The sequence below is a fragment of the Neofelis nebulosa genome, chromosome 2 (assembly GCF_028018385.1).
Source record: "Neofelis nebulosa isolate mNeoNeb1 chromosome 2, mNeoNeb1.pri, whole genome shotgun sequence".
Classification (NCBI taxonomy): Eukaryota; Metazoa; Chordata; class Mammalia; order Carnivora; family Felidae; genus Neofelis; species Neofelis nebulosa.
This window is the reverse complement of record NC_080783.1, coordinates 8610134-8623923: the sequence shown is the minus strand read 5'-3', so window position 1 is coordinate 8623923 and position 13790 is coordinate 8610134. Positions and strand designations below refer to the sequence as shown.

Genomic DNA, 13790 nt, shown 5'->3' with positions numbered 1-13790 from the left:
ATTATATTGTAAGTTATTTTAAAGTGTTATATATCTGTCTTTGTTAGTGGTTTAATATTAAGTTTAATACCAAAGTTATTTTATAAAAATAGATCTTCTGTAAAGTAAAATTTTAAAGGCTGACCCTAGAAAGTGCTTAACTTAGAAGAAAGCAAATCCTTAGATCCTTACAAAAGATTGACCTCTGTCTAGAATAACTCTGAATTATTTGTCACAAGATGAGAAAAAAGGATGGCCTCTAACAACTAAATGACAACTTAATGTAGACGGGGCAGGGTACTTTAATTGTCTTTGTTATTTTTAATATTCATGGTGTATGGAGGAATGGGGTAAGTATTAAAACAGTGGTCTGTTGGATGTAAATGTTTCCTCCACCAAGACTTTTGATTTTTGATACTCAGGTATATAAATGTCAACTATTATTTACCTGGATAGCTTGGTAGTTGATGAGATCATATATATGTGTTGGTTAAATGTGTTTTTGATTTTTCCAGTTTAGAGTAGGCATTTTCTCACCTAAACTATGAGCTGTTCTGTATAAAATAGTTTTCCTTGCATATCATCAGTAGTCAGTTATTCTTTTACAGTTTGGGTGTTTTTTGTTTTTTTTTAACATTAAAATAATTTTACATTGGAAGTTTCTTCAGAGTGAATTATATTCTTTCATTAAACTGGTATCATATTTCAGTGGTAGCTGTTAAAGAAATATTCTTTCTTTCAAATAAGTGATACATGAGTTTTCTAGATCCTACTATTAAAATACAAGTTTTGCTCTGTGTATGGATTGTGAATTTCACTGGTTAGGGCTGTTAAAGCACAATTGGTGGATATCAGTAATATATGAATTTTTCTTCTTGTTTGTTTATTTTGGCAGAGTCCAGAGCCCAAGGACCAGACTTTGAAAATGATTAAAATTTTAAGCGGTGAAATGGCTATTGAGTTACATCTACAGTTTTTAATACGAAATAATAACACAGATCTCATGATTCTAAAAAACACAAAGGTAGGAAATTCATCTGTAATGGAGGCTTTCTTGTATTTATTTTTGTTGATTATTAGTACGTATACTTATTTATTATTGAATACTTTGTTGCATTTTATTCTAATCAAGAAAGTAACTTAAAAAGAGTAACAAAGGGAGAAATTCTTGAATTTGTTGAGAGAAGAAAGGAAATTAAAATTGAGTTCCTGTTTTTGTGTTTCACATTCATTGGGAAGTTTAGTGGTTTGTTTTGTTTTGTTTTTTAACGTTCATTTGTTTATTTCTGAGAGTGTGTGAGCAGGGGAGGGGCAGAGAGAGAAGGAGACAACAGAGAATCCCAAGTAGGCTTCAGGTTGTCAGAGCCTGACTTGGGGTTAGAACTCACAAACCAGTGAGATCATTGCCTGAGCCGAAATCAAGAATCAGACACTTAGCGGACTGAGCCACGCAGGTGCTCCTTGTTTTAATTTTTTTTTAGTTAACTTTTTAATATGTACATGTAGCACTTGGACGAATGGCCCAATCAGAGCACTGATGCAGTTTGTTTATGTGTCTTTTTTCCCATTGAACTGCAAACTCCTTGAGTGTACAGGTTTTTGATAATTGTGTAATGTTTGTTGAGATACTGATCCTAACAGTAGGATTAATTTTAATCTTTGAATAGGTAATATATTCATCTGGTTCAAGAAAATGTTTTCATACGAAAAAACTTACGTATTTTTCTTCCCTTTCCTGTCTTATCTACCCAGTAGCTTTTGACAAAGTCATTTATTCCTCTTTTACAGCTATAAACTATTTCAATACTACACAGTTGTTTGACTGAAATATGTAATCATACTTCTCAAATTTTTAATAATTACAAATGTCAGTTGGACACAGTTACACAGTTTGTATTTATGACAGTTTTTTGAAACTAATCTTTATAATATTCTCATTAGAAATAAGCAAAATCCCTTTGGTTACTGCCAGAGGTGCAGAGTGAGAAGAGATGCAGCATTGTTCTCTAGGCTAGCCTGATACCTTGGAGACCTTAGACAAGATGCTGAAAAGAAATGGCAAATTAAACTATTCAGAAACCAATAAATAGAAAATCTACTACCTAAATTGCTACCTGAAACCTACTGATCTCAAGACTACAGATAAAACTCTGACTTGCTTGTATTTATAAACTACCTATTTAATCTTTATAAAGAATTATCCAGGGGGCGCCTGGGTGACTCAGTTGGTTAAGCATTGGACTTCGGCTCAGGTCATGATCTCACAATTCATGAGATTGAGCCCTGCATTGGGCTCTCTGCTGTCAGCACAGAGCCTACTTCAGATCCTCTGCCCCTCCCCCACTCTCTCATTCTCTCTCTCTCAAAAATAAGTAAACATTAAAAATTATAATGTCCAGGGGCGCCTGGGTGGCTCAGTCGGTTAAGCCTCCGACTTCAGCTCAGGTCACGATCTCACAGTCCATGAGTTCGAGCCCCGCATCGGGCTCTGGGCTGATGTCTCAGAGCCTGGAGCCTGCTTCCAATTCTGTGTGTCCCTCTCTCTCTGCCCCTCCCCCGTTCATGCTCTGTCTCTCTCTGTCTCAAAAATAAATAAACGTTAAAAAAAAGTAAAAAAAAAATTATAATGTCCAAGATTCATAGTTTAATGTCAGTTCAGTTTATTAATATTTTCATCACAAAACAGGGCCTCTGATTGTGTGCCTACATGTGACTTTGTGTATGTATGAATACTTTGCCAGTGGTACAAATGTATTTGTTTTTATAGGATGCAGTACGGAATTCTGTATGTCACACAGCAACCGTTATAGCAAATTCTTTTATGCACTGTGGGACTACCAGTGACCAGTTTCTTAGGTAAATATACTCGAAGGTTTCCACTTTGGTTTAAAATCATCTTTAATAGAGACACTTGACATTGTTACATAGATGTAGCTGCCAGTCCTGAATTTTAAATTCTGTTTTTGCTCTTTTATACATTTTTTTTAGTGCATATGCCTGCTTATTTTAAGGTAAAATTAATTCCCTTTATTAGTTGGCTTGAATCTAGGCTTTTTCATGACTTAATATTAATTAATTCTGCTTTTGTTCATAGTGAAATTACATATCATGCATTTCTTAAAGTCTCTAGAATACTAAGAACTTAGGAGATAAAATAGAATCACCAGTAATTTGAGCTCCGTAAAGTAAAATGACTTGTAATAGTTCAAGGTAAAATTTTAATGCTTTGACTTTAGTATTATAAAAAACTTTATGGCATTCATTTCAATAGTATTGCTGAATTTTCTTGCAGAGATAACTTGGAATGGTTGGCCAGAGCCACTAACTGGGCGAAATTTACAGCTACAGCCAGTTTGGGTGTAATTCATAAGGTAATATACAATGATCAGTGCAAACAGAACCAATTTTTCTGGAGTTAAAAAACATAAAAGTTTATCGTATTTCTTTCATAAGTACATTTTGTTAAATCAGGTAGATTCTCTTACAGGAAAGAATAAAGTAAATAAGAAATGAAAATACATATGTATGTGTTTCATTTTAATAAAAGGTGGAAATCCTTTCCTTATGAAGACTAAGCCATTTCTCACAGGATGAATTGAAATAAATTATTTGTATAGTCTGAAATGAATTTGGGGAAATGTTATAAAACAAGGGAAAAAATTGAAGCGTGTTTCTAACAAGGATGTGATTCAATCTCTTAAAGATTCTCCTCTCATTTGAGGTATAAAGTTGTATAGGAGAGAGCCCCACTTCCTCCTCTTTTAGAAAGTGAACATTCTGGAGAAAAGAAAATAATTCTAGAAAATATTACATCTTTTTTCTCTCACTTTTCTCTTACTGACACCTTTATTGTGGCTCAATTTTACAGGGTCATGAGAAGGAGGCATTACAGTTAATGGCAACATATCTTCCCAAGGACACTTCTCCAGGATCTGCCTATCAGGAAGGTGGAGGTCTCTATGCATTAGGTCTTATTCATGCCAATCATGGTGGTGATATAATTGACTATCTGCTTAACCAGCTTAAGAATGCCAGCAATGATGTAAGTACGAGAATGGGAAACTAGTTTCTGTTACTTAAGAGTCCAAGAAAATATTACATATTACATTTGCCAAATTACTTTAGTGAATAGAAATTTTATACATTTTGAAATTCCCAAAATGGAACTGTTCTTAAAGAATTCTTTTTTAAGGGAATTTTCCTTCCTGTTCTATAAACTAAAATTGTGCTTCTCAGTCCTTTAAAATTGGTATGTGACAAGCAAAATAAAGTACCATATGTTTGTAAAATATATGTTGTATTTCCACACTTAAGAGTTTTGGAATGTTAGAACTGTAAGTGACCTTAATGATCATTTGGTTTAATCTTGTTATTTTATAGGACACTAAGTCCCAAAGAAGTAACTGTCAGGAATCAATTCTTAGTTATTTGGTGTTTTATAATTTGTTACATGTAATTCTTTTGGAAAAACTTACTAAGCAGCTTGTTCTTATTTTACAGAACTTTGAAATAGGATTTTAGACTTTAACTTTTATGTTAGAGTAGACTCTTTTTTAGAAGGCTATTAGGAGATTAGCTAAGTAAGAAAGATAACTTTGTCCTCCTATTTCAGTGAAAAGATTGAGGCCGATAGGATGATCTGTCTCCACTAATAAGCCCCTCATCCACGAATTTTATATACATTTATTCATGGCTTTGCCTCATTTCCTTCTCAGGTAAAAATTTTCTAATCAGACAAATCTCTTTGGTTACCAGCAATAGAAACCTCCACTGATTGACTTTAAACAAAATGTTTATTGGAAGTAGTTTATATAATTAAAGGAAAAGCTGATGAACCAATTCTCACAACAGTTAAGAGCCAGGGCAGTTCTAGAGATCTAGATAACAGGAACTAATTGTATCATTTTTCTAGGGCCCTGCTGTCAGGATGAAGGAATTTGAAATGTTTTTTGTCCTTGGGTCATTTCACTTAAGAAAGATTGGAATTTCACAGAAAGAGCATTCAGTTGGCCTGTTTTGGGTCTCACAGTCCCATACTTTGGGTAGGAGAAAGTGGGCACGTATTAAGTTGGCAATTCCACCAAAACTAACCTGTGGGAGAAGAGTATTTCCCAAGCAACGTTGAGGTGCTGTCTCCTGTAAAAGGAGACTGCACTCAAAAATGACAGATGACCACTAATGTGTCCGTCTTGAAATAAAGACCAACTTTTGCCCTTGACCCCGTTTTTCCTACTTCTTCATGACTGTGTTCCATTAGATACCTTTTCCTCCTCTCTTCAGCCTCCTTCCCCTTAGCCAGTAAGCATATTCAGGTCTCACCTATCCTAAAAAAATCTTTCCTTGACACTTGCTTCTCCTTCTTAGTTATCATATTTCTCCCTTTCTCATGTAAACTTATTGAAAAAGAGCTATACCCTCTCTCTCCACTTTATCTTTCATTCACTTCTCAACTTACTATTATTTTGCATCAGCAAGCACCATTCTTTTGAAACTGAAATTGCTGAGGTTACCACTGGCCATCTGAGTCAAATCCTTTGGTCATACTCACTAGGTCAACTGCCCTGCATGTTTAATATCACAATACATTTTGAAGTTACAATAAAAGCTTGGATTTTTAAGTACAGTATTCCAAATCACTGGAACCCATGCTTTTTCCCTAGATCGTTCGACATGGGGGCAGCCTGGGCCTGGGTTTGGCTGCCATGGGGACTGCACGCCAGGATGTATATGACTTGCTAAAAACGAACCTTTATCAGGATGATGCTGTGACAGGTAAGTGATTCTTTGCAAAGATAACTCACTTTAGGATTAATTAACGTGACTAAATTTTTTTTCTACTTATATTTTGTTTTGTCTTGTTTTTTAAGTATTTTGAGAGAGAGTGTGAGCAGGGATTCAGGGGTGGGGAGAGGCAGAGAGAGAGAAGAAAGAAAGAACCCGCGCTGTCAGCATGGAATCTGATGTGGAGCTTGATCTCATGAACCGTAAGATCATGACCTGAGCTGAAATCAAGAGTCCCAACATTTAACCAGCTGAGCCACTCAGGCGCCCCTCTACTTCTGTTTTGTAGCCTCTTAAAAATCTAATAGATTACTTGTATAGGGAGTGGATTTTGCCCCATTTGTCAAACTCATAAAAATAGATTTTGTGATGTATAAGTTTTTAAAAATGATATATCCTGTGTGTGTGTATAATTGATTTTTGCAAACAAATTTATTAGAGTGATCTATTTGTATCACAGAGATATCTGTACTGCTTGGTGATAACATAGAAGAACATCATTGTGTCTCTTTTGAAATCACTGTTGGATTGATGGTACATTCTGTCACGATTTAAAAGGAAAATAGCTATAAATATATGGATGTGCTTTCTATCAGCTGGCTTGAAAAAATGCCTTCATTTTCATTTAATAGATGTTTTGATAGTTGATGATAATAAGTGCCACTTCCAATAGGATATGTTTTATTGAGTTTACGTATGTAATTTTATTTTTTAATGTTTATTTATTTTTGAGAGGGAGAGAGAGCGAGCATGAGTCGGGGAGGGGCAGAGAGAGAAGGGGACAGAGGATCTGAAGTGAGCTCCGCGCTGACAGCCCAATGTGGGTCTTGAACCCACAAACCTCAAGACCTTGACCCGAGCCAAAGTCAGACGTTCAACCAATTGAGCCACCCAGACGCCCTATATTTTTTAATGTTTTATTTTTTACTCACTAGGGGAAGCAGCTGGCCTGGCCCTAGGTTTGGTTATGTTGGGCTCTAAAAATGCCCAGGCTATTGAGGACATGGTCGGCTATGCACAGGAAACTCAACATGAGAAGATTCTGCGTGGTCTTGCAGTTGGCATTGCATTAGTGATGTATGGGAGGATGGAGGAGGCTGATGCTCTCATTGAATCTCTCTGCCGTGATAAGGTAAGACGATACATTGTTTATCCTTTTCCCCCTGTACTCCCTCATGCCCTAGTTATCACCTGCATTTACAGAAATACTTTTCATTAGAAATTATCTCTGTTCTTGTCAGAATGCGTAACTCTAGTGTGGGTACTGCACACTAGAGTTTGTTCGTTGATCAAACAAGGTATATAAAGCCTAATAGAATGTAGGAAAGAAAAACACTGATTAGAAGGGATGAACAGGACTAATTTGAGGATTTTAAATTTAACCAAGATTTCAGACCAGTAATTTTCAGATAAGCAGATCCAGAAAAGGTATTTAGAAATTTACAAGTTGATTTCTTTTAGAAATAGTATTTTTGGAATTATTTCATAATCATTTAATGAGATATAAATTTATTGTTTTTTCATCAAAAACCAGTGCCAATCCCCATGCTTATTTATTTGGGTAAGTGTTTTTCATTGCCTTTTGTATTGTTTTATTTTGACAGTGGTATTGTATATGGTGGGTACTCAGTGGTAGATAATGCTGTCCTCTATAGTCTTGATAAAAAGAACTACTACTGTATTAAATGATAAAGCTACTGATTATTTTGCTCAGCTCTCAGACTCCATATCTCTTCCATTCAGTGCTCATCAGTGCCCAAGAATTAAACAAGGTAAAAGGAGGTTACAATGTGGAATTAGAAGCGAGCTTCTTTCTTATTCGTTTAATAATGGAAGTTGAGTGTCAGAGGATAGTGTTGGTATTGGACTTGAGTTTATACTTCCTAGTAAGTGTGAGGCAGTACAGGCATGTTGCACAGAATGTTGGGAATTAGAAGTTAACTCCTCCTGTATTAGAGTCTTTTATTTCCACATTCGTTTTAGCAAATTACCAACCACAAAATAGTTCTCCTTAAGTTTATTGTTTCCATCGTTTCCTACCTAAAACCAACTCTCCTGGTGGATGTCAGTTACTATTTGAAATGCTAACTTGTCTATTGATGTACATTATTCTTCTTAGGACCCAATTCTTCGACGATCTGGAATGTACACTGTAGCCATGGCTTATTGTGGCTCGGGTAACAACAAAGCTATCCGGCGCCTGCTACATGTTGCTGTAAGTACTCTTTCTTGGCTGGAGGGGGAAAGGAAAGTTTGCAGATGGACACTAAATGTCTAGGTTATTGCAGCACCCACACTACATGATCACCACCAGTGATCTCAGGTACAGATTGTCATTCACTGGACACAATCAGCTGTAACCTAAGCACCAGGTTCACTTGGCTTTTCAGAAGGATGTAGTACAGGATAACAGTAAGTCGATATGAATAGAAGTCCTTAAAATCATTCAGGGGCAACTTCTGAAAACCTACTCCAAGGGGCATCCTCATTTGCAAGGAACAAGACCACATGAGTGTGTGCAGCCACCCCAGGATAGGGAAATCTAATGAACAGTAAAAATCACTTCTTTTTTACAACCTGTGAAGTTAGCTTCCAGGCAGCCCTAAGTGACATGGTCTGTTACAAGAGATACATTATACAGGAAAGCCAGTGTCCGTGTTTTCCAACAGGCTTTTCCCATTCATAGTCCTCCCAATCCAGATGGAATTTATGAACAGTAATGTTGCCTGGTAACACAGAGGACATTATACATATGTCTTCACTTAGTAGGTTTCTACCATGTTGGTGCCAGGAGAAGGTAAACCTCAGGTCATCTTCCCATGCAGAAAGGGTTTAGAACTATTATTATCTTCTTCCCAGAAATACTCACATCCCGCTGTATTTATTATTAATTTATCTTTTATCAGTGCAACATGTGGTATGTTGTAAATTTTAAATGTTTGTATTTTGCTTGAATTTAGGACATACTTTTTTGAAAATAACTTTGAAGAAATGGTTAGATTGTCAGTGTAGCCCACAAAAGGTATATAGTGCGGCTGAAATAATCTTTAGAAGTAGCCCTGAATCCTAAACTTCACCAGGCTTAAAAGCCCTGAAATGAAAACTATATCTGATGAGTTTTTCTAAAGTGAGGAGGACATTCTAATTAAATGGTAATAAATTAATGAGGTCTAATTTACATTTGGATGATGTGAGCCTCATATCAGTTTATTCTAGTAATGGAATGCATGGTATAATGTAATCCTTTAAAATTTTTCCTAGGTAAGTGACGTTAATGATGATGTCAGGAGGGCAGCAGTAGAATCACTTGGGTTCATTCTTTTCAGGTAATTTCTAATTTCCGGTTCTCTTTATAGTCCTTTTTTTTTTTTTTTTTTAAATAGTAACTAAACAGAAACTAGTGTCTGAGAAATATGTCTAGGTTCAGAGTGAAGACCATTTAACAATAAGATTAGTACTGTTCATCTGAAAAAGGAAGCAAGTGTGTCTTGAGATTCCAAGAACCTATTTGAGAAATAGTAAAATGACTTTATTATTTGTTTTTTCATAACATTCAGTGTATTTGTTTAGTTTTTTAAATCCAGATAACATATTTAGTACTCCTCTTTCCATGAACATTGGTAATTCAAATTGGATGCTTCTCTTACACAGATTTGTAGAGTTCTTGAAGCTCTTTAATGAGAGTAAAAGGTAATGGACTTTGTTTAAAGAAGGTTGAAAAATTTGCGGAGTTAAGAAAACTGTTTTGGACTTGAGATTTGGAGATGCCTTGGCTTAGTACCGTTGTGATGAAGAGGACATACTCTGAAACCAGTCTGCCAGGATTGAATCCTGGCTCTGCCACTTACAAGCTGAGTGACTTTGGGCTTGTTACTTAGCCTTTTTGAATCTCTGCTTTCGGGTACAATAAGAGTGCCTATTTAAGAAATGTGTCTTTAGATGAATGAGTTAATATCTAAAGCCCTTAGAACAGTGTCTGGCACTACTACATGTTATTTAAGCGTGTGATAGTGGTGGTAACTGTAATAGTGGTAGTTGCAATAGTACTTCTTGCAGTAGTTCTTCTTCCTGTCTGCTTATTATCTCCAATTTCATACCGTTGTTTCTTTTAGCTAAGATGCTTTATATTAAAATCTAACAAAGGCAAATTAAAAGAGCTTCATTTAGCTCTATTTGTACACTGCTTATAACAACTTATTTTTGATGAAATTACACAGTAAAGTTCCCAGGATATATGTTAGATGAGTCAGATGAGTCTCATTCATGTCCGTTTAAATCTGGGGTAGATTTTCTACCCCAAGTCCCTGGGAGTGAACCTTTGTTGTAAAGGTCATAATATAAGTTTACAAATATTGAACATCCACCGTGAACTGGTTATAGGATCTTCTTCATAACATCTTGGTAGGAACTTATTCCATTTATCAGGAAGTTATCCAGAAAGGCTGTAAAGTATTTTATTCTTTTTTTTTTTTAACGTTTATTTATTTTTGAGACAGAGAGAGACAGAGCATGAACAGGGGAGGGGCAGAGAGTGAGGGAGACACAGAATCGGAAGCAGGCTCCAGGCTCTGAGCCATCAGCCCAGAGCCCGACGTGGGGCTCGAACTCACGGACCGCGAGATCGTGACCTGAGCTGAAGTCGGACGCTTAACCGACTGAGCCACCCAGGCGCCCCAAAAGTATTTTATTCTTATTGTGGATAAAAATGTTGAATAACACAGCAAAGTACAGACCCATACAACATGCTAATAGGTTTCTCCTTACACCAGTTTTGTTAAATAAGGTTGTTCAGCACATACTAACCTCCTTCATTGTGTTGTCCTCAAACCCTTATTTGCTCAACTTGTTCACAAAGACAGTAGAGAGCTTTCTTGAAATCCAAAGACATAGTATTTACACACATCTACTGTCTAACACCTCCAAAGTAGAATATGTGATTAGTTGGTTATTACTGCTTTTAGTAAATCCATACAAGTGTCAGATATTCATTGATTGTTTTTCTAAGATATGACAGAGCCTATGTGTGTTAAGCTATTCTACATTTTTTAAAAAGATCTGCAGTAGACTACACGCTTTATTTCTTGATTCCTATTTCTCTTATCTTTTTTTGAACATCAGAATATTTAGCCACTTACAGTCTTTTTGTACCTTTGCCATTTTCTTTTTTTCTCAGATTTGTCAGCAGTGGTTCCATAATTACAACCACAAAGTTCTGTTTCAGGGAGGTGATTCATTTAGCTTAGAGAGTTGAACTCATTTAAGGCAGCTAGTCTTTTCACCCAGTCTACATTTTGATCACTCTTTCCATTACTTTTTATCTTGCTGGTCTAAAACTCATTGTCCTGAGGGGGGAAAAAAAAAAAGGAAGCAAAACAGAGGTTGAATAGTTCTCTTTTCTGCCTGTCATCTTTGGCCAAGTTATGACCCTAAACTTTCACTGGTTTTGCTTTAGAATTTAGATGCAGTGTAGGTTGGGCATGGGTCATTATTGCCATCCAGAGAGGTTCTTTTGTTTTGTTTTTGTTTTTGTTTTAATTCTTATCAGAGAACTAGGTAATTTTGATTTGGAAAGTATATTTTTCTAGGAGTACCTTTAATAACTGTTGGTTTGTGTAAACCATCCTACTCATGATGGTCTCTGTTTTGTTTCTTTGTTGTCAGCTGTTAATTTTTACTGGTGATTTTCCATTTCATATTCTCTACATCAGTGGTCTAGTATGTATATTCTGCCACATAGGAAGTTGAGCTTCATGAAAACTGTTTCTCTTCCCTTTTTAACCTGACAGCAGTTTGCTCTCTAACAAAATTCATTTCTGCCTTTGCATTTCCTGTAGTTCACACTCATGCTAAACTCCCAGTTTCAGCAGCAGATGTCTCCCATGAGCTGCTTTTAGGCTTTGCTAAGATCTCAGTTACTTACGATAGATCCAGCTAATGAGTGGTTCTATGTGCTTGTTATTTCTTAGGGATCATTCTGAGTTTTATTTTCATCATAGGATTCTTTATAAGTAGAAGAAACTGGAAAAGTCTTTAGAGATGATTTTGTCTAAAAGTTACTTTATAGATGAAGAAAATTAAATGTAATCAACTTGTCTAAGAAATTGCAGTTGAAACCAAATTCTCTAAATTTTAGATTAGTGTCATTTCCCTGGAGGGAGAATCTTTACAGATGAAAGAAACTTAGAAATATTTTTTTAAAAGAGAAGAAAATTCAATTCTAAAATAGTTAATAAAATTTCCCGTTGTCATAGAGCTAAATGGTAGAACTGAAATTCAAAACAGGTCTTGTTAGAGACCAGTGCTTTCTACATCATGCCTTTCTGTCAGAGTACTATTTTCCTGAGCAACTCTCACAGAACATTTTTTTTCTCAAATTTCCTCGTTACCTTTAATATTTGGAAATTTTCTGTCCTTTCTCTTAAGAATAGTTAATGTTTTCTGGTGCATCATCATTTATTTTCTTAGAAATTGCTCCATTTTATCATTTCTTCCCTTTTAGATTTACTTTTAAAATAACTGCAGACATTTCACCTTCTTGAACCATATTTTAAGAATTTGTTTCTTCTTACTTTTTTAATCTTCTTTTTCAAATGTACTTACTGGACATGAATACTGAAAATATGTGCGTAAACATGTATTTGTACTTCAACCACTAAGGTGAAATTGTCTTCGTGGGAAACTAAAAATTCTTATGTATGTTATCTCTTTTACCCTCAAGTAGTCCAGTTATAATATTTTCACTGTTTCTTTCTCCTGGTATTTGTGGGTTATTTGTTTATAATGTATATAAATATTGAGAGTTGAGTTGAAAACATTCTTGCCAAGTTGAAATGAACCTAGTACATTTTTGTTTAGTAAATAGGTGATTATTAGGCCCATTGTTATCTATCGAGTAAGCAGATTTTATTATAACTCTTTTTATGGTACAATGCTTGGCATTGACTGAAACTCAGTTGGAACTGAGCATAATCTGAATTATTTTAACTTGACATTGGAAAGCGAAGTGAAGAAATGTTAAAAGAAGCATTGGTGTTTATATACTTGTTAAAATTAAGTTGCTATAATGATCTGATACAGATTCTTCTTAAAACTAGACAATCCTAGAAGCCCCTGGACATCTTTGCTATAACTTTACGTTATAACAATAACTGCATATTTTCCAATGTATACATTAATTTGCTTTCAGATACGGATGGATCTTATAAGATATGAGGGAGAGTCTTGGTGCAGATATTTCTTTAGACCATATGATATGTTTCCTTGAATATAAAAATGTTGCACCATTATAGATCCTTAGAATTTGAAGGAACCCCAGCAATCAGCTAGTTACCACCAAGTGCATGAATCATCTTTACAATATCTCCATTCACATTTTTTTATCACTTTGATACGTATTGTCTGTATTCTGTTCTGTTTCTGCCTCATTGTCTTTGTGTTTAGGTTCTTGATGCTATAACTTCCTTATTTTATTTCTGTCTTTTAAAACCTTTTCTATACCTTCCCCCCTCCAGTAATGAATAAATATGAAATTTAATGAAAGTTTTCTTCCAAAATTATTTTTAGAGACAGTCTACTCTTTTTCATAGTCTTTTTATTGCCATAAATGTGGTTAACATCTGAAATTTGCTTTAAAATTACAGATTTTTTAAAAGTATTTTGAAATGGAAGTGTCAGTTTTGTATCAAAATGGTAAAAGTTTGTGCTATGTTGTACTTTTTCAGAAATAGTTTATACTGGAGTTGTATTTCACTTTCTACAATCTTCTGGAAGTACTAGAATGATTAACTAGAGAAAGATCTCTCAGCTAACTATAAAGCAAAGATTTTTTTCCCCAGGAATTGAAGCTAACTAGTCATATAGTTAATTTTATAAGTGTGTGATTGTTTAAGTACATACATGAATTTGGAGGCAGTATAGAGCATGTGAGAAGGTAGCCCATCTACTCTAGTTCGTCTAGGGGTAGAGCTTTGGCAGTGTGAGTGCCATCTCTAATATTTAGATTTCCTGAAACAATTATATATGCCTTTACA

General features: G+C 35.2%; 1 protein-coding gene across 1 annotated transcript in view; it reads left to right on the top strand.

Annotated features, from left to right (window-relative positions):
- Positions 1–13790, top strand: part of PSMD1 (proteasome 26S subunit, non-ATPase 1) — a 94870-nt gene that overhangs the window by 18422 nt on the left and 62658 nt on the right. Inside the window, exons 9-16 of the mRNA XM_058701691.1 lie at positions 875–1003; positions 2747–2835; positions 3272–3350; positions 3848–4021; positions 5640–5751; positions 6696–6892; positions 7880–7975; positions 9022–9086. Of these exons, the coding sequence (XP_058557674.1) occupies positions 875–1003; positions 2747–2835; positions 3272–3350; positions 3848–4021; positions 5640–5751; positions 6696–6892; positions 7880–7975; positions 9022–9086 (941 nt within the window). The remainder of the gene's footprint in view (positions 1–874; positions 1004–2746; positions 2836–3271; positions 3351–3847; positions 4022–5639; positions 5752–6695; positions 6893–7879; positions 7976–9021; positions 9087–13790) is intronic.